Source organism: Canis lupus, chromosome 6, assembly GCF_011100685.1.
Source record: "Canis lupus familiaris isolate Mischka breed German Shepherd chromosome 6, alternate assembly UU_Cfam_GSD_1.0, whole genome shotgun sequence".
NCBI classification, from domain to species: Eukaryota; Metazoa; Chordata; class Mammalia; order Carnivora; family Canidae; genus Canis; species Canis lupus.
The window spans coordinates 26,467,865-26,495,820 of NC_049227.1; the positions used below are offsets into that span (position 1 = coordinate 26,467,865).

General features: G+C 35.5%; 1 protein-coding gene across 4 annotated transcripts in view; it reads left to right on the forward strand.

Moving 5' to 3' along the window:
• The window catches only part of SMG1 (SMG1 nonsense mediated mRNA decay associated PI3K related kinase), a 107,303-nt gene that overhangs the window by 25,042 nt on the left and 54,305 nt on the right, over positions 1 to 27,956 (forward strand). For 2 of the 4 annotated variants that reach the window (XM_038540251.1, XM_038540249.1), the window contains exons 2-22: positions 4,773 to 4,936; positions 5,453 to 5,608; positions 7,388 to 7,524; positions 8,900 to 8,958; positions 9,971 to 10,184; positions 12,928 to 13,053; positions 13,457 to 13,529; positions 14,469 to 14,566; positions 16,756 to 16,929; positions 18,777 to 19,001; positions 20,240 to 20,341; positions 21,211 to 21,480; positions 23,222 to 23,352; positions 23,506 to 23,667; positions 24,111 to 24,229; positions 24,684 to 24,771; positions 24,861 to 24,962; positions 25,417 to 25,557; positions 26,113 to 26,312; positions 26,711 to 26,907; positions 27,061 to 27,222. In XM_038540251.1, the coding sequence (XP_038396179.1) occupies positions 4,773 to 4,936; positions 5,453 to 5,608; positions 7,388 to 7,524; positions 8,900 to 8,958; positions 9,971 to 10,184; positions 12,928 to 13,053; positions 13,457 to 13,529; positions 14,469 to 14,566; positions 16,756 to 16,929; positions 18,777 to 19,001; positions 20,240 to 20,341; positions 21,211 to 21,480; positions 23,222 to 23,352; positions 23,506 to 23,667; positions 24,111 to 24,229; positions 24,684 to 24,771; positions 24,861 to 24,962; positions 25,417 to 25,557; positions 26,113 to 26,312; positions 26,711 to 26,907; positions 27,061 to 27,222 (3,100 nt within the window). Of the gene's footprint in view, positions 1 to 780; positions 839 to 4,772; positions 4,937 to 5,452; positions 5,609 to 7,387; positions 7,525 to 8,899; positions 8,959 to 9,970; positions 10,185 to 12,927; positions 13,054 to 13,456; positions 13,530 to 14,468; positions 14,567 to 16,755; positions 16,930 to 18,776; positions 19,002 to 20,239; positions 20,342 to 21,210; positions 21,481 to 23,221; positions 23,353 to 23,505; positions 23,668 to 24,110; positions 24,230 to 24,683; positions 24,772 to 24,860; positions 24,963 to 25,416; positions 25,558 to 26,112; positions 26,313 to 26,710; positions 26,908 to 27,060; positions 27,223 to 27,956 lie in introns of all 4 variants that reach the window. The other 2 variants (XM_038540252.1, XM_038540250.1) reach the window with 2 other exon arrangements.

Sequence of the window (27,956 nt, forward strand, 5' to 3'; positions counted from 1 at the left end):
AAAAACTCACAGCATATTCTACAACTACTTTATGACAGTGACACTATTTTTGCGCACCATTGCTTTAGAGAATAAATGCATTCCCACCTCATTGGCTTTAGTGCAAATCTCATCTCCTGGTTGATATCCATTACAAATTAGATTTCACTGTGAGAGCAAAATCCCTTAATAAGCCTAGTTAAAAACAACTTGAAGCAATATGATGCTTATTTCAGTGGCACCACTAGGTGTGGTGTTTGCATCAAGTCATTTTGGGGTGCTTTATGGAAATGCTTCCTTATAGGGAATTCCCTGACTTCATACTTCCAGAGTGGTGCTTTTTTTTTTTTTTTTTTTTTGGTTGCTTTTTAGTGCTTACAAGAACTGGATGAAACCACATGTAGCCAGGAGGTACTATCCCCTAGCACATGGTGGATTGTTGATGAGAGGTCTGAGGATTTGGGTCATTCAAATAAATGACTTCTCAGATTTATTATGTTTTCTGTATACTGAGAATAGGTAACTAAATGAGCGGTAACTATATTTGCATGTGATTTGTATGTTATAGTTAACATTTAAATTCTCTTAGGTACTAAAAAGTTTTTTGGTTGCCACCTTAAGCCTCTCTATCTTCAAAGGCACAGAGTGGCTTTCCATCTCAATTTTTGCTTCAACATATGAACCCTAGAGGGCCATAGTACAACTAAAAGCACCTAACCCATGAATGATATTTGCTTCATGTTTGAACAACAAATGTTTTAACCCACTGTCTTCACTAATATTGTAACTACTGTCTTACAGATTGACTTGATGCAAAACATCACAAAGGCTCCATATTATACAGTATGCGATTTTTGAGGTATGAGCTTTAGAAACTTACCTCTCATGTGGCATGTACATCAGGCTTTAACTTCACTTTAATCATTTGGGGGAAATTTATGCATTTCTTATTTTTCTCTCTCTCTCCATAATATTTTTAGAGTATTAAAGGGGTTGTGGAGGTATTTTTGATCCTTGCTAGTGTGTGTGATTCTTAGTTTTAACAGATACATTTTCTCTTATCACTAAACTGAGACACTAATTCTGGCAGATGAGAGAGTTTTTTCAGCCCTTATAACTGGCTTAACATTTATACCTGCCTTTTTGAGTTCAAATCTATTTTGTGCCTTTGCCTCATTTTAAGTGCTAATTTCCGTTCGTTAAGTTTTCTGTTTATTGGACTGGGCGGTGGTGTTGGTGCTAACAACCTGATACTGACTTTTTTTTTTTTTGAGACCTAAGCAGTCTTGATATTAAAAAAAGCAAGATTTCATTTAAATGTTGAACCATTTTGTGCTTTTGATTATAGTCTGTACTTCAGACTACCTATAACCTGAATTCTGGTTGGAAATGATCAGTTTGTTTTTAAAGAACTTGGTAACTAGTGAGTTTTTAGACAGCTCTGAGACAGTAGTTCTAACCCCAGTGATTTTTTTGTGATATTTCTGAAAACCCAAACTCAGGGGGAAAAAAAACCTTGGTGTTCATAACTCATGGTATTTTAAAACCTGTATTTTTTTTTTTTTTAAGATTTTATTTACTCACTCATGAGAGACACAGACACACACACACACACACACACACACACACACAGGCAGAGGGAGAAGCAGGCTCCATGTAGGGAGCCTGCCGTGGGACTCGATTCCGGGTCTCCAGGATCAGGCCCTGGGCTGAAGGCGGTGCTAAACTGCTGAGTCACCCGGGCTGCCCCAAAACCTGTATTTCTAATAAACTGGGAACTTGTTCCCATTCTTTTTTTCCAGTTTAGTTTGAAATGAAATGCTTCATAGGTAGAAATGGATTTGTTGGTAGGAGATACTTAATTTCTTCATTGAAGAACTTAAAATCAGCTGCTGTATATTGGGTATGAAAGCTTGTTTTGATTGTATTCCTATGCTCTTGAACTGCTTATATATTTGTTAGACTGGAAATCTTGAGTTTAGTATTATGGTCTTATTAACTTTTTAAAAAAGATTTATTTATATGAGTGCACTGAGAGGAAGGGTAGAGGGAGAGGGAATCTTAAGCAGACTCTGCCCTGAATGCAGAGCTGAAAATGAGGCTCAATCTCATGTCCTGAGATCAGGACTTGAGCTGAAACCAAGAGTCGGATGCTTAACCGAGTGTGCCATCCAGGCGCCCCAGAGTCTTAGTAACTTTGAGCATACCCTGTAAGCTAAGTATTTCTTAAGAATTTATTATCTTATTAAGTCTCACTACAACTGTACATGTGAGATAGGTATTATCCCCATTTTATGCAGAAAACAACTGAGGCTTGGAGATTTAAGTATCTTGTGCAAAGTACCACTTAATCTTTTTGGTGGTAGAGCTGGGATTTGAGCCCAGATATATTTTTTTTTAACCCATATTCTCTGCTGCCTTATGTTTACTGCCTTGTCACCAGAAAAATGATACAAATACTTAATTCTTAGTAGTAAAGGTAGCATATTGATATATATAAACATAATTTAAACAGGAAATTCAAGATGTTTAAATGTTGGTAGATTTTCATTAATCTTGTATCCATTCATTTGCTAGTGGTTTACTTATCTAGGTTGTGTTAGGTGTCCTACATAAACACAAGTTCAAAATCTCTCAGAAAAGCTCTTATTAAGCTCTCTTTTATTTTTTAGTTCCCTTTCAGAAGGTATGGTATATTATGGTTTATTGTAGGTGCGCATTTAATGTGCTATTTTTAGAAATATGAGAGATGTCCTTACATTCATTTTAAAAAGCTCTCATGTTCTATTTAGTGTTAATGATATTTAAATGCTTATAGATTTAGTATGCTTAGAAAAAAATTCCCGTACATTTTTTTCTTAAAATTCCATAAATTATATTTTTTCATCTATTGGAAATACTGAGTTTTATTGACAAGTGAACCTTATATGTTTGAAGGAGATATTTTATTATAGAGCCTTAGTTATTTTTGTATGCTAGGGTCATGGAATTTTACTAAGTTTCCATTTGAGAGCCTTTAGGAATAATTTAGACTTGTACCACTTAACCAAGTTTAATTGGACCTATTGTTTGCATTTTATATTAATAGTAGTTTCAGTAAGTATAGATTGGGTTGTCTGAGTTTATGCCAGATTTCATCTTTAATATTTTTGTGGGTAGGGCAAAGAAAAATGATAAATTGAAATATATACACAAACATTGAAGGTATATTTATTTATTTATGATTTTATTTATTCATGAGACACAGAGAGAGAGAGGCAGAGACATAGGCAGAGGGAGAAGCAGGCTCCATGCAGAGAGCCTGATATGGGACTTGATCCCAGAACCCCGGGATCACACCCTGAGCTGAAGGCTGATGCTTTTTTTTTTTTTTTTTTAATTTATTCATGATAGACATAGGGGGAGAAAGAGGCAGAGACACAGGCAGAGGGAGAAACAGGCTCCATGCAGGGAGCCTGATGTGGGACTTGATCCCAGGACTCCAGGATCACACCCTGGGCCAAAGGCAGGTGCTAAACCACTGAGCCACGCAGGGATCCTGAAGGCTGATGCTTAACCACTGAGCCACACAGGCATCCCTGAAGCCATTTTTATATAAGAGGGAGGAGCCATAAGGGTCAAGGAACAGGCTAGTTTCTGCTCTTGCCAGTGTGTTCCAGTTTCCCAAATGGTTGTGGGTTCAGAAGATGTTTTTAGTACATACCATAAAAGTGCTTTTTTTCAGAAGGTTGTTCCTTTCAGAATAGTATCAATAGGACAGGAGCTTTTTTCTTGGTATTTTTCATATGCTGCTGGAGTGTTGTCTTATTTCTTCATGCTTTATGTTTGATGGTTGGAAGACTAAGACTTGTGGGAAATTATGAAACTCAGCTCCTTGTTGTACTGATGAGGACACTGAATCGTAGAGCTGATCCTTAGATGAGAATAAGGACTAATTTTGCCCTGGTGCTGCACCACTTGTTTATTAGTGGCCAAGTATCAGGGATTATTCTCCACAGTACTTGACTTTTAAAAAGATGATGGAAAAAAAATTAAAAAAAAAAAAGATGATGGACTGCAACCTTCAATCAGCATTATTGGATTCTTGATATTTTATTTTTCTCAATTTTTATAATTTTAATTGATAGTCTCTACAGTTAAGGAATCTTCAATGAAGTCTCCAGTACATTAAAATAATCTTACTTTCCAGCTAAGTGTTTTTATAACCTATCAAGCTTGCTTTCAAATATCATTCTGTAATTTACTTTCCCACCAAATAATCAAGTTAGGAATTCAGATGAGAGAGAGAGAGAATGCCACATTGCCCCTGCCTCATATGTTACCAGTGCTTTTCATTTTTATGACTGGGAAGACTGTAATTTTCCACTGACTAACCACTCCTTTGAGGACAACTGAGGAAGAGTGATTTCATTTTATCAAATCATGTGAAGAGAATCCTGGACCAGGGTAACCAACTGTCTTAGTTTGCCTTGGACTGAAGGGGGTTCCATGGACATGGGATTTTCATTGCTAAAATTTGTTAACTCTTGAACACAGCAGGATGAGTTGGTCACTCTGATCCTGGTAGCTATCTATATTTCTGAATGAGTCTAATGAATAGAAGGGGGTGAAAGGCTGGCATTTCATTCATTGACAGTCCCTTCCCTGTTGACTTATTAGTAATTGCAGTGCTTATTTGTAGTAGTAATGATTTAAAAATTAGAGTGGTACGAGAGGCTTGAATAAAAGATTGATGATTTGGGTTTTGCAAATATTTGTTTAAAGTTTAATTTTATACTTTTCTCTCTTTACAGAACTGATAGTGCATCAGCCGACCCAGATACTTTAAAATATTCTTCATCCAGAGATAGGGGTGGGTCATCTTCTTATGGACTGCAACCTTCAAATTCAGCTGTGGTGTCTCGGCAAAGGCACGATGATACCAGAGTCCACACTGACATACAGAATGACGAAAAGGGTATATATGCTTCCTTTGTTGTTAGAGGCATGTTTTTTTGTTTGTTTTTTTAACTACCAATCTTTCCCTTGCTTCCTCTTTCCCTTTCTTTCTCCCCTACTTCTCTCTTTCTATATGTTTAATAATATATTACATACAGTGCTGTTTTTGAAACTTCATAATAATTTTACACCCTTCATTAAAAAAAATTGTAAGTGTTCTTTTCATACATTATAATATAATAGGCAGTTTCCATGCCGCCTAAAATATCACAAAGGCTGAGGTCTCCCGATACGGTCTCTCCTCTAGACTTCTAAAGGTTTTAAAGTGCAAAATCTGACTTAAGTTTACATTTCTCTTATTTTCCATGGATGAACAAAATTAACAAAGTGATTTCAAAACAGGCAGCACAAGGGAAGAGTAGGAAAAGCAAAGGCTGGTTGATCTGCAGATAGGTAGTAAGATCCTAAACTATCAGGAATTGACTGAGTAAAGCAAAGAGCCCTATTAAAATAATATAAATATTGCTGTTTTTAGGTGGCTACAGTGTCAATGGAGGATCTGGGGAAAATACTTATGGTCGGAAGTCGTTGGGGCAAGAGCTGAGGGTTAACAATGTGACCAGCCCTGAGTTCACCAGTATTCAGCATGGCAGTCGTGCGTTAGCCATCAAAGACATGAGGAAATCACAGGGTAAGATTGGGCAAACTGGGAACTAGTCACAGATGCCTCCACAAATACCCATATCCTCTCTTTTCCTGGACACCGCATTTCTTACTGATACTTGGCACACACAAGAGTTCGTTTCGTTTACTTCGAGTTGAAAAACATGCACATGTGATAATTGTTTGCACTCTTCCTCTCATGAACTGTTTCTTAGACTAAATTCTCACAGGAAAGCTTTTAATACTTCTTTAGGCTATACTTGCTAGGGAAGTCTCTTAAAATAAGATTAGAAGACTAGATAAGATTTAAAGAAATGATTTTCCTGATCATAGTGGATAATGAACATCTAGTGTATGGTGGGCTCCTCTGTGGCAAGTCCTTGAACTCTAGGATCTATAGGGGATATGGGTATAAATGGAGTGGATGCTTTTCTAAAGTTAAATATGATGATAACCACCTTCTGTCTTATAACAGCCTCACTGTATAGGTAAAGTGCCTTGAATATCAGGTGATTAAAGATAATGATCATTGTTTTTCTAAAAGAGAAATTTATTTTGTTGGTGAAGCTAAGTATGAAATCAGGATTTCTCATTTACATACTTTGTTGGTTATACTCAGTCTTTGGACATCTAGTTTTTGATCATTTGCTTCCACAGGGGCGTGTGTATATGTTTGTGTTTTGTGTATCTTGGTGAATATCCTTATGTACATAGCTGCTTTTCTTTGCATAAAAAAAAATATTTCCTTTGAATAAATTTTTCAGAAGTGGACCCACTAGTTAAAGGGTATGCTGTTTCTTAAAAGTGTTTGAAGTCCTTGGCTTTGGTATGATATAAGTTAGAAAGTGACTCCAAAGCTGATTTCGTTCAGTTCTTTCTTCTCTGAGGCTCAGAGTTCAGTAGTTTGCTAGTGGCAGAATTGTAAACAGAGCCTCGATTTCCTGGCTTGTAACCTAATGATGGTTTTTGTGTCCGTCTTTACTAAAATACTCAATGGGCTAAGGATTTGAAAAAGAATCTTTTTCCTTCTCTCAGATGTTGTAATTTCTTTTATTATTAAATCTTTTCTATGCCTTAGAGAGAAATTAAACTATCAAATCCTTTAATAGGGTTTGTTTTTCTTGCACATTGGTTAATCATTAAATAGCGCAGCTAAAAATTAAAAAAAAAAATTTGGTACTTAAATGTATTTTTATTGGCAATGTCCAGCATTGTTTGAGCATTCTTGCTTGTTCTTGTCATGAAAAAATAGAGGGAAGAATAGTTCTGGTTTGCCACTTCCCTGGCGGCATCATGCCTTGCACATGGTAGGTGGTAATTAGACATTTGCTGAACTGAATGTGTGATTGCAGTTCACAAAAGCTTTGTCTTAGGAAAATAATGATAATGTGAACAAGAGACTTCCCTCCACTGAATACCAAGTGAGAAACAGAAGCATATAGCCTCTTTCTGCCTGGTTTGGACTTATCCCTAACCTGTAGAAGTCTTTTACCTGTATTCATATTCTTTACCTGAATATTGAAAAGAGTTTGGAACAAATCTGAAGAAAGTAATTTCTAAGCCTTTCTTTTTTCTCTCTCAGCTGGTCCTCTGTAATGAAGTGTTTGCTTAGGTTTCTCTGTTTTGAGGCTCTGCTTTGTGCCTTGCAGTCTGCTGGAATTTGGCTTATCGTGACAAAATGTGCGATGGGACCTGCATTCAGTTGAAGTTTTATTGTTTAGTGGACTGTGATTTTTGATGTACTTTAAAATATTTGGGCTCTAACGTTTCTGTTTATACTCAATGGGTAACGTGTTTATTTTCACAGAGCGATCGATGTCTTATTCTGAGGAGTCTCGACTGTCAAATCTTCTTCGGAGGATCACCCGGGAAGACGACAGAGACCGAAGACTGGCTACTGTAAAGCAGTTGAAAGAATTTATTCAACAACCAGAAAATAAGCTGGTGAGTAGTCTGGACATTGTGATAACTTTTTTGTTTCCATAATAAAGTAGATAATGCTATCTAGAGTAGTTTAAAAAGGGAAAAGCTTTGCTTTGCTTCTTAAGAAAAATTACAAGGGTTCCTTATTCTAGGTTATTAATTTGGCTTATATTTATAATGATTGATAATTTGATGACCCTGATACGTAATTTATCTGCCATTGGTGGATCCACACTGCTGTCTTCTATAATAAAGTGCTTTTAACCTTTAAAACATTTTTTATTCCGTTGTCCTCAGAAGTTTATTTTCTGTATGCCAGGGCAGACTAGGTCTTTTTTTTTTTTTAAGTTTTTATTTATTTATTTGAGAGAAAGAGTATGATTGGTGGGAGGAGCAGAGGGAGAGGGAGAAGCACACTCCCCACTGAGCAGGGAGTCCATTGGAAGGAACTCTATGGGAGGGATCTCCATCCTGGGACTCTGGGATCATGACCTGACCCGAAGGCAGACATTTAACTGACTGAGCCACTCAGACACCTGTATGTTTTTGTTTTTTGTATGTGGAATTGGAATTGGAGAGTATGTATTTTATTCATGGGTAGATATGATCAAGGCTAAATAAATGGAAAAACTCTTGAAAGAAAAAAAGTTCAAGAGCAGTTAAAGATTTCTTTCCACTCTGAGTAATTCTAATGTGAAATTAAGAACTTGATATGATGTAGAAAAAAATTCATGAGAATGGTATGGTGAGCCAAATAATGCTTGATTCAATGCAGGTTTTCTGCCTCCCCCCAGCCCCCTCCCTTGCGCTATTTTATTATGAAAAAAAAAATTTTTTTAGAGATTGTATTTATTTATTTTAAGAGAGAGAGAGAGGTAGAGAGAGGATGATCAGGGAGGAGAGGGAGAAGCAGGCTTCCTGCTGAGCTGAAGGCAGATGCCTAATCCAACTGAGCCACCCAGGCACCCTGAAAATTTTCAAGTCTTTTTTTTTTTTTTTTTTTTTTTTAATTTTCAAATCTGTAGCAAGTTGAAATTGAGTATCATATGTCTGACATCTAAATTCTGTCACTAACGTTTTATCGTGTTGCTTTGTCATGAATCTGTTCACCTCTTCATCTATCAGTCTATCTCTTTTTAATGCATTTTGGAGTAAATAAAACAAGCTTTTTGAGTTTATTTTTTTCTTTGATGATCATGGCATTACATAGGAATGGATAAATTTCTTTTGGAATCTGGAAAGAAATTTGTAATACTCCTGTGCTATTTGGGGACTGGGAATAATAAGAAAAGGAAGATGTGCTGTTTGATTAGAATTTGGAAGGGAACACAAGTAAAAAGTACACAATGTTATTGAAAGTATAGGAATTTGAAGTTTTTATACATTTTTTTTTAAGGTACTAGTTAAACAATTGGATAATATCTTGGCTGCTGTACATGATGTGCTTAATGAAAGGTAAGTAATGGGTAATTTTTAAGACAAATACATTTTTAGAAATTATTTAGAAATATATAAGATAAACCCATTGGTGGCTGCATTTATGAATATCTGCTTAATGTTTCACTGGGTTCTCCTGCTGTCTTTATCTGTGTTAAAGTATTTATATGTTAATTATTCAATACAAATGGAATCCACTTGAAAGGAAATGCCTTTTTTTTCCTTTTTTTCTATTTGTCAACATGACGGAGTAATTGAGCATTGACTTGTGGAATGCCGTAAACTCTTAATACAGGCATGAATGAATGAGTGCAATTAACTTTGTAAACTAGAGAATTTTGAAACTGCTTAGAGAATAGAGGTGAAAGGGAGCTTCCTTCTTTGGGCAACAGTGCATTCAGACCACCTGCACTACGAGGCTACTGGGGTTCTCCACAAAGGTGTGCAGTCTGTTCTTCGTGTGGGGATTCTCAAAGAATTGCAGTGTTGGAAAGCACCAAAAACTCATCTCAGCAGGTCACAAACCTTACTGCTTTTTGATGGTTTCATTTTATAAAGTTAGTTATTAATATACTTAAATCAGTGCTGTTATCCTGTTAAGTTTGTTGTGCTTTAACTAGTACCATTTCCTATTTTATAGTCCTTACCTACTGAATACTACATTATATGTAGTTATTTGTACTGTGTTTTATCTGGTCCTTTGTTGCTGCCCTTTTCTGTGGATTATTTAATGTAGCTTGAGATGGATTTTGAAGCCTAAATTTTAGTATTTCTGGGCCTTTCCTTACTGTTTGTGAATAATTGATTCTGTAAAAGAAAATCTAATGTCTAACAAAGGTACTCTTGGGCACTGCGGGATAGAGAGAGTAGAGAGCATATTTAAAGATAAAATTTCAATCTTTTATGTAGTTTGAATAGAAAATTTAAAAAATCGTTGAAGACATTCTTTTGTAAAATGTGTCATTCTTGTCATCTTTGAAAGCTTAAGCCTTTTGTGTGTTTTGTTTTGTTTGCATTGAAATAAACACAGTAGCAAATTGCTTCAGGAGTTGAGACAGGAGGGAGCTTGCTGTCTTGGCCTTCTTTGTGCTTCTCTGAGCTATGAGGCTGAGAAGATCTTCAAATGGATTTTTAGCAAATTTAGCTCATCTGCAAAAGATGAAGTTAAACTACTCTACTTATGTGCCACCTACAAAGCATTAGAGACTGTGGGAGAAAAGAAAGCCTTTTCATCTGTAATGCAGGTAAGACTGAGGGGGAAAATTGATGTATTTGGGAAGAAAATTGTCCTTAACAATTTTCCAGCAATGTTTTTGGAAGGGAACTTGGAGCAGGTAAACTTAGAATAGGGGTTATCTCCTGATAGTAAATATGATAGACATAACAATTCTCTTTCTGAGTTTGAGTTAAAGGGTACAAATTAAAAGTAGACTTAAAATAAGATTTTTCTCTTTTTGCTTTTTGAACCTTTCCTTTGAACTTGCTTCGTACTAGAATCACTTGTACATTTTAAAATAGAGACTTGGTGAGGACAGCTAGATAGGAGGGGACTTGACTTTTTTGAGGGAGATAAAAACTGAACAACACAACTCATTCTAGGCCTTTTTAGATTTGATAAAATGTCAGAAATTCTTATTCCAAATGATATAAAATAATTTTGTATAAATGAAAACTGGCCCTACTTAGTTTTATTTCACTTTTGTGTAACTGTATATATTAAAAGATCATTTTCAGTTAAAGCAATTAAATTTTTTATTAAGCAATGTTCTTAAAAATTAGGGTTTGATATGTTTTTAGAGTGTCAAATATCTTTCATTTATATGTGCTCTTTACAATTCATGAGATGCTTTAAGTCGCTTTAAAAAACAGTTATATTCTGTTTTTGAATATAACTATTTTTATTGATTATAGAGGTTATATGAAAAATTTTGGGAACTAGTCAGAAAATTATAACTATCATAACACCAAATTGGACTTATTCTGCACATAGTTTTTTATTTTGAACATTTTCAAATCCACAGGAAAACAGGTAGACCAGTACAATAAATACCCATATATCCTTTATCTAGATTTGTCACGTACTAACATTTTGCTACACTTGTTTTATTTCTACACACAAAGGCATGCATATTTTTTTTGAACCATTTGAAAATAAATTACACATGAAGTTCACCCTATAATACTTTAACATGCAACTCCTAAGAATAAGGCTATTCTCTTTTATTTATTTATTCATGAGAGACACAGAGAGGGAGAGAGAGAAAGAGAAAGAGGCAGAGACACAGGCAGAGGGAGAAGTAGGCTCCGTGCAGGGAGCCTGACCTGGGACTTGATCCCAGGTCTCCAGGATCACACCCTGAGCTGCAGGCGGCGCTAAACCGGGGCTGCCAGGCTATTCTCTTATATAACAAAAAAATTGTCATACCTAAGAAAATTAATTTTATTACATAATGCAGTCCATATTCAAACTTCAGCTCTTAAGATATCTTTTATAGCTTTTGTCTCACCTGACCCAGGATTCCGTCAAGACTTGCGTATTGTTTGGTGCTGTGCCTATTTGATCTCTATTAATTAGAACGGTTCACACCTTTTTTGTCCCTCTTATTTGTTCTACTTTCTGGGTTTGTCTGATTGCTCTTTCCTGATTTTAAACCTTTTGGTCACGAATACTTCCTGAGTTCATCCTTACTGTTGCATCACACCAGCCAGATACAAAACTTCAGATTGTCTTCTTGTCAGAGATAAAAGGGTTTGATCACCTGGTTAAGGTGATGACCACTAGAGTGGACTTTCCATTGTGGAGGCTTCTTTTTCTCCTTTTGTAATTAGTAATCTGGGCATGATACCTTGAGACCTTCTGAATATCCTGTTTTTTAGTTATATTTCACTCAGTGATTTTGGCACCCATTCATATTCTGTATCTATATAGATTATAACATTGTGCGAAATGTTAGATGCCTTTCCAGTTCTAGCATTTTTTCTGTAGTGAAAACCTCATTCTTTTATAAAGAAGAGCTTTCCTTTTTTAGGAAAAAATGGTTTCTAATAGTTGTAAAATATTCTATCCGTGACATGCTATATATTTGTTTAAAAAAATATATCTATATATAAAGATAACATGAACTGCATGTCTGTCATTCATGTGTTGAAGTCATACTTATTTTCTCCAAATCATTCAAATTTGAAGCAAGTACTAATATCCTAAAGCATAAATTATATAAAATTTGCTATAAATTTTGAATTGAAAAGTAATTGTACTTTAAGGAAAAGTTTTCCAAGCACATCTTAATTTTTGTTCTTGAAAGTTAATCAAGTCTATGATATTAAAGAGAGCACTTAGGAATAATGTGAACAAGCATTACTTAGGAATAATACTAAGAGACGTTTAATAAGAGGAAACTATTTTCAGCCTAATCTTGGTGGAATGAAATGTTTTTAACTTTTGAGTTAAAACTATAGACTTTATTTTCTTTGGTATCATAATCAATTTTATTTTATTTATTTTAAACATTTACTTATTCATGGGGAAGAGAAGAGAGAGAGGCAGAAGGAGAAGCAGGCTCCATGCAGGGAGCCCAACGTGGGACTTGATTCCAGGACTCCAGGATCATTCCCTGGCCTGAAGGTGGCGCTAAACCGCTGAGCCACCCGGGAATCCCCTCATAATCGGTTCTAAATAGTCTTATTTATTTATTTATTTATTTATTTATTTATTTATTTATTTATTTATTTATTTATAATTTATTTATGAGAGACAGAGAGAGAGAGAGAGGCAGAGACACAGGCAGAGAGAGAAGCAGGCTCCATGCAGGGAACCCGACGTGGGACTCGATCCTGGGTCTCCAGGATCAGGCCCTGGGCTGAAGGCGGCGTTAAAACACTGAACCACCCGGGCTGCCCAGATAGTCACTTTTAAATAATGAACCCAACATACTTGTTTTCTTCCTGTTTTGTTGAATATTCATGGTTTTAACTTTTATTTTTTAGCTTGTAATGACCAGCCTACAGTCCATTCTTGAAAATGTGGATACACCAGAATTACTTTGCAAATGTGTTAAGTGCATTCTTTTGGTGGCTCGATGTTACCCTCACATTTTCAGCACTAATTTTAGGGTGAGTTCCCTGATTCTCCCTGTTCATTTGATGCTGTGAAGGATTGGTTGTGTGTCTAAGGACCTTGGGGATCAGAGAGAAAACAAAGCTTCTGCTTCTTGGATTGTAATCAGTGATGCTTGAGGGTCTAGGATAGAATGGAACAATAATATTGTTTTTGTATATACCATGTGTACTTTCTGACATTAATACCTTAAGATATGTAAAAAAAAAATATTTCCTCAAGGTCATAAACAAAGATCCATTATTCTCTTCCTCTGCCCTCCCCCTTTCTAAATTTGTATAATATCAAATAGGTATAACACAGGTGCTTTTTCTAGGATTTCTTAATCTGAAATGGTCCACAGGAGGAATAGCAGTTAGACCTTAAAATGATTAGCTCTTTTCTCTTGTCTCCACCCAGGATACAGTTGATATATTAGTTGGATGGCATATAGATCATACTCAGAAACCTTCGCTCACACAGCAGGTGTCTGGTAAGTTACTCAGTATATGCCAGTCATTTAAATATTGTCGGAAGGAGCTCTCGTTCCTCAAAGTCCAGCTATTAATACTATTTCTTTCATAATGTGAGAGAAATAATTGCTTCACAGAAATATTTTGGTTATTATAAATGAACATTACTTGTTAGCAGAATTTGCCCTTTCAAAGAAAGATTGTATACTTTGTAGTAGGCAGGGGAGAGTAAATACAGATTGTAATGTTGCATCTGTGAGAAATTAAAAGGACTTACCTTGAGTCATTTGTAGTGTGGCTGGTGGCAGGAGATACTACATGTAGTGGCAGTGTACTTAAATGTGGAATGAAAGATTCTGGGTATTTGTGACTCATTTTTCTGGTCATTAAAAAAAAACAAACAAATGGATCAGTTTGAGGAAACATCTAAATAATTTTATTTTATTATTTTTGAGTTAAGTGAGTGACTAGCATGACTGATTTGGACATTTCAGCTTGTTTCAGGTGCTAGAGTTTCTCTTAGTTTAATTGGTGCAATGGACTTCTGAAAATAGGAAGGTGAGGGAGATTCTGACCCATTTCCACTGGGGAGATTAGTGGACACCTTTCGTAGGTAGTTGGGGTTCTGTAGTAGACAGCCAGTCTGGTGGTAGATTGTGGCATTTTAGTCTAAGCCATGTGTATATTGACAATATAGATATTAAATCTGCTGAAAAATAAGGACTAAGGTAACACGTTTTAATTTTTGGAGACTGTTTATTTTTGCAGCGTTAAAAGAGACCTTGGTTAATCATGGTCAGCATGTTTAACAGTTAATAGTCCTAATTTTATGAAAGAGGGCATGTCTTTAAGGGTATGCAACTTGAAAACCAGACAGCTTTAAAAACAGGGCTTATAGATACACTTTTAATTTGGATTTTTTGTTTTTTTCTACTTTCAAATTTTTTTATGATTCCTAGGGTGGTTGCAGAGTTTGGAGCCGTTTTGGGTAGCTGATCTTGCATTTTCTACCACTCTTCTTGGTCAGTTTCTGGAGGACATGGAAGCATATGCTGAGGTGAGTATGTAAAAAGCTAAGTTATTTCTTAACATTTCAGTTAAGAACAAAACAAAAGTCTTAAACAGTGCTAGATTTATTTTTTTTATTTAATTTTATCATTTTGAAAGATTTTATTTATTTTGAGAGTGTGTGTGCGCAAGGTGGGGGTGGGGCAGAAGGAGAGCAGCTCCCTGCGAAGAGATGAGGGGCTTCATTCCAGGACCCTGGGATCATGACCTGAGTGGAAGGAAGACGGAAGGCAGATGCTTAACTGACTGAGCCACCCAAATGCCCCTCACATTACTGCTAGATTTGTTTTAAAAGAATCAGACCACTTGACATTTAATAGAAATTACAAGACCGTTGCAATATTTAAATTTTTTAAAGATTTTTTTTTTAAGTTACTAGCTGAATTACCAGAAAGATTGAAAGAAAATAGGCCTCATTTTGCAAAGCTTGAAATAATCCTGCTAGCTAGTAGTTTTATGAAGACATGTTCTATAGTTCATTTTTATTTTTTAATACCACAAGAATATTAAAAGGTGAATTGAAGTTATATAAAAGCCCTTGAAGACTTTTCTCTTACATATATTGGGGATCTTGGATCGTGCTTTGGAGGATAAGACTTAGCTTCAGCAAATTTTTGCGGCTATAGAAGCACAGTATGGCAACTTCAAGGGTGCTGCTGATGCCTCTGGTATTGGGTCTTGGCTTTTCTAGCCCACTGGTGGTCATGATTTAAATCAGCCATGTTCTGTGAGAACTTCTTTGTGGTTTTTCCCTACTCAGATCTACCATGATTCTTGATTGGTGTGCGAGGCTCCTATAATGATTGGTTGATTGATTTTTAAAGATTTTATTTATTTGAGAGAAAGAGCCCGAGAAGAGGGGGTTGCGGGTAGGGAGAGGGGCAGAGGTAGGAGGAGAAGGAGATTCCTGGCTGAGCAGGGAGCCTGACCTGGGGCTTGATCCCTGGACTCTGGGATCATGACCTGATCTGAAGGTAAATGCTTAACTCACTGAGCCACCCAGATGCCCCTCTTAAGATGATTTAGCTTCCTCTATGGTATTTCTCGCCTTTCAGAGAAGAGTTTTTACCTTCCAGGAAGGAACACATTGCTTCTGCATGTTTTTTTGCCTCCACACCTCTAGTGCACTTTTAAAGCTGATCTACCTTCCTGGAGCTGCCCATTCTAGTTTGTAGAAACTTTCAAAAAAAAAAAAAAAAAAGAAACTTTCCCCCTTGGTTTCCATTAGATGTAATTCTCTTCAGTTATTTTGGTGCTTAATTATATGTAGATGTATGTTGGTTCTAGTATCCCATTTTTTGCTAATCTTTTCCTTTGAGTATGTTTCCTTAACTAGATTTATAGGTGAGATTTTCTAATTTTTTTTTTAACACTTTTCCATTTGCCCTTCTTGTGCATAATATTGGTGTGGGAATCTTATTGAATTGAGTGGCTCAAAGAATACCTGGGATAAAATTTTAGCAGAAACTGATTCAGGAATGGCAAAAGTTTCTGGCTCTTTTATACCTATACATAACAACATATGTATTAGAATTTCTTTTTCTTTCTTTTTTTTTTTTTTTTTTAAGATTTATTTTTTTATTCATGAGGGACACAGAGAGAGACAGGAAGAGACACAGGAAGAGGGAGAAGCAGGCTCCATGCAGGGAGCCTGACGTGGGACTTGATCCTAGAGACCTAGGATTATGCCCTGGGCTGAAAGTGGCGCTAAACCGCTGAGCCACCCAGGCTGCCCTATGTACTAGAGTTTATTTTTCCCTAATACTTTCTGAGTTGGTATAAGAAATTATTTTCTTAATCTACTGAGGTTACTTTTGCCTTATTTAAGTATTGGCTTGTTAATTAGTGAAGTAAAACTTACTTTTATATTTAGATTATGTTTCCTTTTTTAATTTAATTTGATTTTATTTTTTGGTGGTAGGGGCAGAGGGGTGGGGAGAGAGAGACTCTTAAGCAGGCTCCATGCTCAGCACAGAGCCCGATGTGGGGCTTAGCCTCACAATCCTGAGGTCATGACTTGAAACAAAATTGAGAGTTGGGTGCTTAATCCACCAAACCACCCAGGTATCCTTCATGTTTCTTTTTTTCTGATAGGCTAAGTTAGTTGACTTAAAAATTGGGAGTTTTTTGTTTATTTTGAACAATGTCCTACTTAGAGTGCTGTGATTTCACATCTAGGACCTCAGCCATGTGGCCTCTGGGGAGTCAGTGGATGAAGATGTTCCTCCTCCATCAGTGTCGTTACCAAAGCTGGCTGCACTTCTTCGGGTGTTCAGTACTGTAGTGAGGAGCATTGGGGAACGCTTCAGCCCAATTCGGGGTCCTCCAATTACTGAGGCATATGTAACAGATGTAAGTGTCTTTAGGAGTTTTAAGTATCATTCAAAAATAAAATTGTTGTGTATTATAAATGGTTCTCTTCACCTAATGAACATGTTATTAACCCTTCATTTGTTCAGTATGTATGTACGTAATGTAGCTGCTTTCTTAAATTGCCAGTAAAGTAAGGAATCCTATTATATCCTGTCCTCTTCTATCCACCCCTCTATATGAGAGAATGGCTACACTGCATTTTAAAATGGGCATAAATTTTTTTCTAATGAGATCCTTTATAGATTCATTATTTTTTTAATATCCTTTTAATATCTTTTGTTTTTAAAGATTTATTTATTTATTCACGAGGGACACAGAGGCAGAGACATAGGTAGAGGGAGACGTCTCCACAGGCAACCCCGGAATCATGCCCTGAGCTGGAGGCAGACGCTCAACTGCTAGCCACCCAGGCGTCCCTCCTTTTAAAATCTTTAAAAATAATGTTTTAATTTTTGCTTTTTAGTTATTGAGTTTAGTTTTTCAGTATGTTAAGAATCAACATGCTACAGATCAAAAATAATTTTTTCTGAGTATGACAGGATGAAACAACTTTGATAGCCTGACATCCAAGATTATAAAGATATAGGAACTTATAAATATGTAGTCATCTGAGATCAATTATAAAAAGCAGCATGATTACTACACTTCAGCAGCCTCAAACATTAGGTGCGTTATAGAACAGACCTAGTGAGTGGCTCAGTGTATTAGACATGAGAAATGAAACTGTCACTGTACTGTGTTTAAATGAGAAAGGTGAAATACACATGGTACAGTCATAAAATACTAAATGATTAAAATTTTACTGTTAGAAGTCTAACTTTTATTTACTTCTGTTGCACATGTTGCCAAATAAAGTAGGATATTAATGATATATGTAATTTTTGGTAAGTTAATTGTGTATTTCAGCAGAAATGTCAGATCCTACACATAATTAAAACCACATCTTGATATTTTAAACCTGAAAAACATGATTTAATATCCTCATTTTATTTATTCCTTTCAAAAAGTTGGTGGTTTGATGACCTTGTCAGTGTTGAAATAAAGGCAGTAAACTCAGATGTAAAACGAACAAAAACAGTTATTTCCCAGGATAGTTGTATAAATGTATTCTTTCATGAAGGTCTTTTAGGCCTTTTTAACCTATAGGTTTAAAGCCAAATGTTGTGACTGTTGAATATTATGGAAAAATACATACTGTATCACTTTTGTTTTTTCTTAACTTTATTAGAAATTTAGTATGTTAATACTATTATAGTTTTGTGGGGTTTTGGGTTGGAAATTACACGATTTTCATAATCCTCAAATAGGTATATGTTATGAATGAGACTTAACTTTCCAAAGAGACCATCAATACATGAACTTTTATAAGCTAAGGTGACTTGGATGTTTAATTTTAAAAGAGTAATTACCAAAAGCCCAAGTGCTTTATTGCAGAAAGATTATTCTCATGGCAGGTTATTCCCGTGTTAATACCGTTAATGTTCTAAGTACTGGTGTATTTCATGAATATAAAAATTCTGAGCTTCAATCATTTGGTCACTTTGATGAGGGGAGGGAGGATGATAGACATTGGGTATAAGAGAAACAGAGAATGGCAAATTCCATTTTCTGTCACTGTAGTACTTTAGAATTTTTTAGGCAAGATCATTTTTGTGTATTTTACTAAAGATACCCTTATTCAGCCACTGAGAGCTAGAGTATTAAGAGACTGCTGACAAAGCAGGCAGTTAATTTTCAGTTGAAACTGCATTAAATAGAAACTATTTTCTTGCTCTGTGGAAGCATGTGAATTTTTTTAAAAAGCTGCTTGTTCTCCCCATTTGCAGGTTCTGTACAGAGTAATGAGATGTGTGACGGCTGCAAACCAAGTGTTTTTTTCTGAGGCTGTGTTGACAGCTGCTAATGAGTGTGTTGGTGTTTTGCTCGGCAGCTTGGATCCTAGCATGACTATACATTGTGACATGGTCATTACATATGGATTAGATCAACTGGAGAACTGCCAGACTTGCGGTACAGATTATATCATCTCAGTCTTGAATTTACTCACATTGGTATGTGAATTCTTTTATGTTGCTTTTTAATATGTTGTTTATTTAGGCCCTTAAATTTAAAATTAATGTGGAAGAAATGAAGGCTTTTTTTTTTTATGAGAGCATTAATTAGTTTTATTTATATAATCTAGTTTGCTTTTGCTGTTACCTGTTTACTTTTAGTGTTTGAATTCAGTGTAGCTTTTATTCCTTTTTCTCTTTTTTTTCTTTTTTGATGAAACATTATCTTTCATATAAGACTACCTAGTATTCCTGATAAACATTATATGGGTATTTGATAGCTATTTTGAAAGACCTTGTTATGTTTTGTTTCCCATATGAAACTTGTTTTATAGTTTTTATTCCTAGCCATAAATATTCCCCTTCCTCTCCACCTTTTATTATGGACATTTTGAAGAATATTTTTTAAAAAAACAGAATAGTATAATGAATCTCTGTAATACTTAATACTGTTTCTATAAGGAGAAACACATGGTCCATCTGGTTTCATCTAGGCCTCTCTGATTCTCTGCCTCTTCTGGATTGTTTTAAAGCAAATTATAGGTGATAGTCTGCCGAACATTTCTGCCAAAGTTATGGCAGAATGTAACTTTCTTTACCAACGTTAAAAAAAAAAAAAAAAAAAGCCATATTTAAGTGTAGATACGTGTATCCTATTTAGGTATCTAGACCTTTTACTATCACAATGTTAAGGCCTTAAAATATAATTTAGATCTATTACTTTTTTAATTAATAGTTTTCAGAGCAGCTTTTAGGTTCACAGGAAAATTTGAGCCTTAAGTACACAGTTCCCTATACCCTCTTCCACAATAGTTTCCCTCATTATTAACATCTTCCTTTAGTGTGGTACATTTATTACAGTTGATGAGCCACATTGGCCTGTTACTAAACTGAGGTCCATAGTTTACCTTAGAGTTCATGTTCTGGATTGTACGTTCTGTGGGTTTCGGCAAATGAATAATGCCACATATTCATTATTCTAGTATCCTACAGAACAGTTTCACTGCTCTAAAAATCCCTTATGCTCTGCCTATTCATCCCTCCCGAATCCCGGGTAACTGCATATTTTTAATGTCTTCCTAGTTTTGCCTTTTCCAGAATGTCACATATTTGGGATCATATGGCTTGAAGCTGTGTCACATGGGCTTCTTTCAGTTAGTGTTACACATTTAATACACATTTAAGGCTCTTCCATGTCCTATTGTGTTTTGATAGCTCACTTCTTTTTATTCTTTTAGATTGTTGAACAGATAAATACAAAACTGCCATCATCATTTGTAGAAAAACTGTTCATACCATCATCGAAACTACTATTTTTGCGTTATCATAAAGAAAAGGAGGTAAGTAATGCACTGACAGAGACTTAGTAACTCCAGTCATTGAAGAGTTGACTCAAGTTGCTTTTACTAGGCTACATAAATGAAATGAAATGAGATGATAAATACTGGTTTTAAAACCATAGTGATTATAATGATTCACTTAACTTAGTCTTTATTGATTGTCAGATTGATGTGCCAGACATTCTTTTCAGATTTCCATAATTTGTTTTTATTAAGTTTGCTTTATTAAAATTTCATAAAACAAGCAACTATTTATAAAGTTACAAATTGAGAAATACTGTATATGTTACAAATTTCATTATTAGCTTCTCAGTCAGCTCTCAGATAAAACTACTACAGGCTTTCCAAGTAGATGGGAGGAAAATTAATTTTAATAAATTGCCCTATTTATGTGTGTTTAATACTGGCTGTTTTTAAAAAATGGCCTTTTAAGAACTTTTAATTTAGAGGATCCTTTCTTTGTAATAAAGTCTTGAAGGTTTTTATTAACTTACTGACACGTGTAGGTTCCCTAATGTTGGTTTTTTTTTTTTTTTTAAATTGGGTCTTTAGTGTTCTAGACAGTAAATTTATCAATCTTAAAGTTGATTTGTGGGATCCCTGGGTGGCGTGGTGGTTTGGCACCTGCCTTTGGCCCAGGGCGCGATCCTGGAGACCCGGGATCGAATCCCACGTCGGGCTCCCGGTGCATGGAGCCTGCTTCTCCCTCTGCCTATGTCTCTGCCTCTCTCTCTCTCTCTGTGACTATCATAAATAAATAAATAAAAAAATTAAAAAAAATTAAAAAAAAAGTTGATTTGTACCACATCATATAGTTAGTAATTTTATTTACCATGTAATTATCTCTTTTCTGAATTCTCTCTTTAAAGGTTGTTGCCGTAGCCCATGCTGTTTATCAAGCAGTGCTCAGCCTGAAGAATATTCCTGTTTTGGAGACTGCCTATAAATTAATTTTGGGGGAAATGACTTGTGCCCTAAACAACCTGCTACATAGTCTACAACTTCCTGATGCCTGCTCCGAAATAAAACATGAGGCTTTTAAAAATCATGTATTCAATGTAGACAATGCAAAATTTGTAGTTATATTTGACCTCAGTGCCCTAACTACAATTGGAAATGCCAAAAACTCCCTAATAGGGGTGAGTCTATACTTGGAGTGCTTTGTTTTATTCTCACTTAAGCCTCTCTTCATTGCATGTGTATCTGTGTTATTTACTACTGTTATCATGTCAGTGTTTCCAGAGTCACTGTAGAACACACGGCTATAAGTAGGACATGCCTGGATCATTAAAACTAACAGGAATATTTACTTGCCATTGTATTTCGTTTTCTCCTTCCTTTCCTTGACTACCCTTATAAGACATTTTAGGTTTGTTTTATTTTTAAGAAAATGTCTTTTATGAATTTGTATGTATTCTAGCATGCTTATAAAAAATTCGTCAACATTTTCCACAGCTCAGATTTGTATAGTTCTTTTAATATGCAGCTCCTTCTTCCCTGCTTTTCTCTTCACTAACGTTAGTGCTTACATATGGTCTTCCTTTTTGACTGCCTACTTTTCTCTAGGAATATTCATACATTCTTTCTTTATGGAAAAGAATAAAAATTTCTTTCCTTTAAGAAATTTGAAGTGATCTTGCTTTTGATTCGTAATTATTGCTTTGATTTATTTTCCTTTTTTGTTAGACTTTGCAGGATTGGAAGACATTACTTTTTTTTTTTTTTTTTTAATTTTTATTTATTCATGATAGGCACACAGTGAGAGAGAGAGAGGCAGAGACACAGGCAGAGGGAGAAGCAGGCTCCATGCATCGGGAGCCCGACGTGGGATTCGATCCTGGATCTCCAGGATCCCTGCCCTGGGCCAAAGGCAGGCGCCAAACCGCTGCGCCACCCAGGGATCCCGGAAGACATTACTTCTAATAAAAAATAATAGGATATAATTTAGGGACAAAGTTTTCTAAGAAAGAAGAGAGGGAAAAGTCAAGTCTTGATGTTTAGATTTGCATGCCCTCCTGATCAGATTGCCTTGTGTCACTTTACATGGAGCAGTTCCTCCCCTCACTGCTAGTCATGGCTGATGTTGGAAGGCTACAGTAAAGTGAACTCAGACCTTAAGATTTTGTTGTTAATGAATTCACATTGTATATAGATTTGAGGAAGTTTTTGTCTTGCAGTCTGGAAGCAGGGAGAGGAGATTAGGAAGCAGCAGTTAGGTGGAATGGAGTACATTAGTAGCAGAAGGAAAAGAGAAGGATGGGAAAGGCTTAAGAGTGGCAAGATGATGGGACTCCTGGGTAGATCAGCAGTTGAGCATCTGCCTTTGGCTCAGGGTGTGATCTTGGAGTCCCAGATCTAGTCCCGCATGGGGCTCCCTGCATGGAGCCTGCTTCTCCCTCTGCCTGTGTCTCTGCCTCTCTCTCTCTATGTCTCTCTCATGAATAAATAAATAAAATCTTAAAAAAAAAAAAAAAGTGGCAAGATGTGTCTTTTTTCTCGTTGGACAGGGCACCTTGCCATGGTAGTCTATGGAAAATTGAGGAGATACAATCTAATACACTGGAGGGTACAGAGGATTTTGTTTAGGTCAGGAATCAGTAGACTATAATCTGTGGGTCAAATACAGCTCAATATTTATTTTTTCTCTTTTTAAGAAAATATCTTTATGATTTTTAATTCACTTATACAATTCACATTTAATGTGTACAGTTCAGGGACACCTTGATCAGTTGATGAAGTGTCAGACTCTCGATTTCAGTTCAGGTCATAATCTGAGCCACCCTGGCATCTTTGTCGTTTTAACTTTTAAAAATGTATACACATATTTTGAAGTGTATCTTGGAGGAGTCACACATTTGTGTTTTTTTTGTACATCATCAGATGTGGGCACTGTCTCCAACCGTCTTTGCCCTGCTGAGTAAGAATCTAATGATTGTGCACGGTGACCTGGCTGTTCACTTCCCTGCCATTCAGTATGCTGTGCTCTACACATTGTATTCTCATTGTACCAGGTACTGTACTGTACAGATACTTGTAAACAGTTTTTTTTTTTCATTTTTATAGGGGAGGATGGTATAGATTTTTAAAAATATGTGTTGATTTTGGAGTTGCCTTTTTTTTTTTTTAATTAGAGATGAAAACATGATTTTTCTTTTGTTTTCCAGGCACGATCACTTTATATCTAGTAGTCTTAGTTCTTCATCCCCATCTCTGTTTGATGGAGCTGTAATCAGTACTGTAACTACAGCTACAAAAAAACATTTCTCAATTATACTGAATCTCCTGGGAATATTGCTTAAGAAAGATAATCTTAACCAGGACACAAGGTAACTAAATAATATTTCCTAATATTAAGTATTCTTAACTTTTATTAACTTAGCTACATAATTTGAGGATAAAAATCAAGATTTATGGAGGTGGTAGGGTAGAGCAGCTTCTTCGTTATGAAACACGTCAAAATATGGCTTTATTTAATCTGGGATTTCTTGTTCTTTCCCAAAAGAATGAAAAGAAACCTCCATACCCTACAATGTTTTGTAGAAGAATGTATCTATAGGGTTTTTTTTGTATTCTTTGCTACAACTTATGCTAGTTTGGGGAAGTTTTCTTAAAAGGCATACAACTTTTTGACAAAGGAATTTCTGTAGTTTCAGTTTTTGTTTCTTGTTAGTTGAGATATTTAAAGACATCAAAAGCAATGTAAGAAGAGATTTTTAAAAATTTTTCTTTCTTTTTTAATGTAAAATCAACTGGATATTTTGTATTTCAGGAAACTGTTAATGACTTGGGCTTTGGAAGTGGCTGTTTTAATGAAGAAGTCTGAAACATATGCACCTTTATTCTCTCTTCCATCTTTCCATAAATTTTGCAAAGGACTTTTAGCCAACAGTAAGATTCTGTGATTTTTAAAAAATTTTGTTAATCTGCACATAAAAGAGGTCTTTGGTAATGAAATAGTCACTTGAACATTTTTATAACATGAATAATTCCCACCTCAATGGCAGGTGCATAATCTGTCTTCACTTTTTCTTATTCTTAATATGGAAGTTGTTTTTAAATGATTGTCACATTTTTTTTAAGCTCATATGAATGTTTGTACATTCCGTATACTTTTAAAATTTCTTTCAGAAAAAGGTTGGGGTGAAGAATAGTGACTTTAAGTGATTTGTTGAATGTGTCATTTTCTCGAATATTACTGCCAGTGAGGGTTCTAGGTGGTGCAGGGCCTAGTCCACAGGAGGCATTTACTGTTTGTTGAATAAGTGAATGGGTTCGGGATGTTCAGACATACTGGCATATGATTTCTTTTGGCGAGCTGAAAGTGTCTTTTAATTTTCAATAGCTCTTGTTGAAGATGTGAATATCTGTCTGCAAGCATGCAGCAGTCTACATGCTTTGTCCTCTTCTTTGCCGGACGATCTTTTACAGAGGTATGAACTAAAGATCTTATCTTCTGATTCTGGTCTTAATAACTTGGAACTGTTGCCACAATTATATTATCTGTTTCATTTTTTCATAGGTGTGTTGATGTTTGCCGTGTTCAACTTGTCCATAGTGGAACTCGTATTCGACAAGCATTTGGAAAGCTGTTGAAGTCGATTCCTTTAGATGTTGTCTTGAGGTATAACAATTGTGTTGGAACAAATACATCCCACTATTTTAACTGCCCAGTAGTCCTTTAGTTTGAAGGTACAAATTGCCTATTAGTGAATTAATATCACATCTTCTATGGCACTTCTCAGTGATTGAAGAGCTGTCACAGGATCAAATTGTGAGTCTAGAAGAAAGTAACAAAGTTTTTTATGTTTTATAAACTTAGAAGTTTATGATAAGCACTGAAAAATTTATATATATGGTGCTGAAATGTGTCTCATTAGTTATTTGAAAAACGCAACTGTAATCTTTATTTTTACATTAATTTCCAATTTGTAACAACATCTCTATTTTATGTTTATTTTTTATTTTTTATTTTTTATTTCTATATTTAGTTAGCAAGGAAATAGCCTATTTGTAGTATGAAGTAATCTTTTAACTAAAACATTTTGTGTAACAGTGACTTTATTTTCTATCTACAGCAATAACAATCACACAGAAATTCAAGAAATTTCTTTAGCGTTAAGAAGTCACATGAGCAAAGCACCAAGTAACACATTCCATCCACAAGATTTCTCTGATGTTATTAGTTTTATTTTGTATGGGAATTCTCACAGAACAGGGTAAGGTTTTCTTTGACTCCTTCATGTGGGAAAGTAACTTAAAAATACTTGAATATTTTGACCTTACACCCATTTTGAGGAGAAAATATGTCAGGAGTGGCAGAGTAGAAAGAGATATCTTTTCAAATGGGTTAATTTTATTTTCAGCAGTAGGAAGAATTGCTTTGAAGATAGTATCTGAAGAAGCAGAAATGGGCTTTGAGAATGGAGTGATGAAATGTGTTTGACAGTTAACTGCTCTGACCTAGTCATGAATGCTTTGGGGAGAGGCCTGGGAACCTAGACATTCTGCAGATGCTTAGTTGCAGTGAATGTTTTATCCCAATAGCCATTTACCCCTAATAACCTATCCACACTATACCTCATCCTGTTTTAACTGTAAAAGACTTCCTCACAATGAAAGGTATGGATATAATAATTCTCAGTATTAAAGGTTTTGCCTTTTTAAAGTAGGAAAAATTGTAGTCCCTTTCTCCTATTCCCTTGGAAAAAAACTTATTATTATTATTTTTTTAATGAAGTTGTCATTGTTAAATATGAAACTGCTTTTCCCAGGAAGGACAATTGGTTAGAAAGATTGTTCTATAGCTGCCAGAGACTGGATAAGCGTGACCAATCAACAATTCCCCGAAATCTTCTAAAGACAGATGCCGTCCTTTGGCAGTGGGCTATTTGGGAGGCAGCACAGTTCACTGTCCTCTCTAAGTTGAGAACCCCATTGGGCAGAGCTCAGGATACCTTCCAGACCATTGAAGGTAATCAGCTCTTTGTGCTTTTTCAACCTTTGTAATACAAATACTTTCAAAACCTTATTATAGTAAGAAATAATTATCTTTGTTAACACAAAAATTTGAGAGTATATGCTTTGTTTTTCTTTAGTACTCTGTCAGCCTTTCAGGTACTATTTGTTAGAATAAACTTTCATTGAACAATTATGTTGACGACAACATGGTTGTCTACTTTTGTTCAAGAACTCGGGGATTTGTATAGGGAAAACATCTTTTCCCCTAAAATAAAAGATCTTTCCTGTTGGGAGTTTTGTTTTTAAATGATGGAAATACAACACTTGATAATTGTGAATTTGTGAAATTATCTCAATTTCTAGAATCTTTAAAGATTTCTTTTAAATTTGGAATGCTGTCTTTGCTTTAAGGTATCATTAGAAGTCTCGCAGCTCACACGTTAAACCCTGATCAAGATGTTAGTCAGTGGACAACTGCAGACAATGATGAAGGCCACAGTAGCAACCAGCTTAGACTTGTTCTTCTTCTGCAGTACCTGGAAAATCTGGAGAAGTTAATGTATAATGCATATGAGGGGTGCGCTAATGCATTAACATCACCTCCCAAGGTTAGTTTCAGTGGGCTGAGCATTGCTTCGTAGCAGTTTCATGGGCAAGCCTGGCAGTGCGTGCAGAGCTGAAATTACAATACTCTTGTATATTTGAGACATCTAGCTAGAATCTTAACCAATCCTGAGCTGTTCTTTTTCTTTATTCTAAAGGTCATTAGGACTTTTTTTTATACTAATCGCCAAACTTGCCAAGACTGGCTGACACGGATCCGACTCTCCATTATGAGAGTTGGATTGTTGGCAGGCCAGCCTGCTGTGACAGTGAGACATGGCTTTGACTTGCTTACTGAAATGAAGACAAATCTATCTCAGGTAAAGTCTATTAGGAATTAATTTTAAATCTGTTGATTAGAAAATTTTGAGCTTAATTCCTTTATGTGATTTAATCTATAGATGAAATATTAAAATTTCTATTCATTCAAAATTTCTATTTCAAAGATTTTGATTCAGTATTTTGTAAAAGCAGTAACTTCCAAAATCACCTATTCATATTTTCTACTTAGAACACTGTCAAAATATATATTACTTATGTTTAAGAAGCTGGAACTTTATAGGTAATTCTTAGAAATTTGTAGAAGAAATCTCATCATAATTATTTTTAAAGATTTTATTTATTTATTTGAGAGATTGAGGGAATGAGTAGGGGGTGGGGCAGAGGGAGAAGCCTGGGATCACGACCTGTGCCAAAGGCAGATGCTTAACTGACTGAGCCAGGTACCCGCATCATAAATTTTAATAACTGTATAACGTATAGGAAAGTGTATATAATTTATAATGTATGCAAAATATATGTAATAATGTTATAATATGTGGGGAAAGTGCTGGCTTATAAATGGATTCAATAAGTGGAATCCAAAAATAGCAAATGTTTATTAATTAGACATAGTATTGGGCAGCCTGGGTGGCTCAGCAGTTTAGCACTGCCTTCAGCCCAAGGCGAGATCCTAGAGACCCAGGATCAAGTCCCACATCAAGCTTCCTGCATGCAGCCTGCTTCTCTCTCTCTCTCTCTCTCTCTCTTTCTCTCTGTCTCTCATGAATAAATA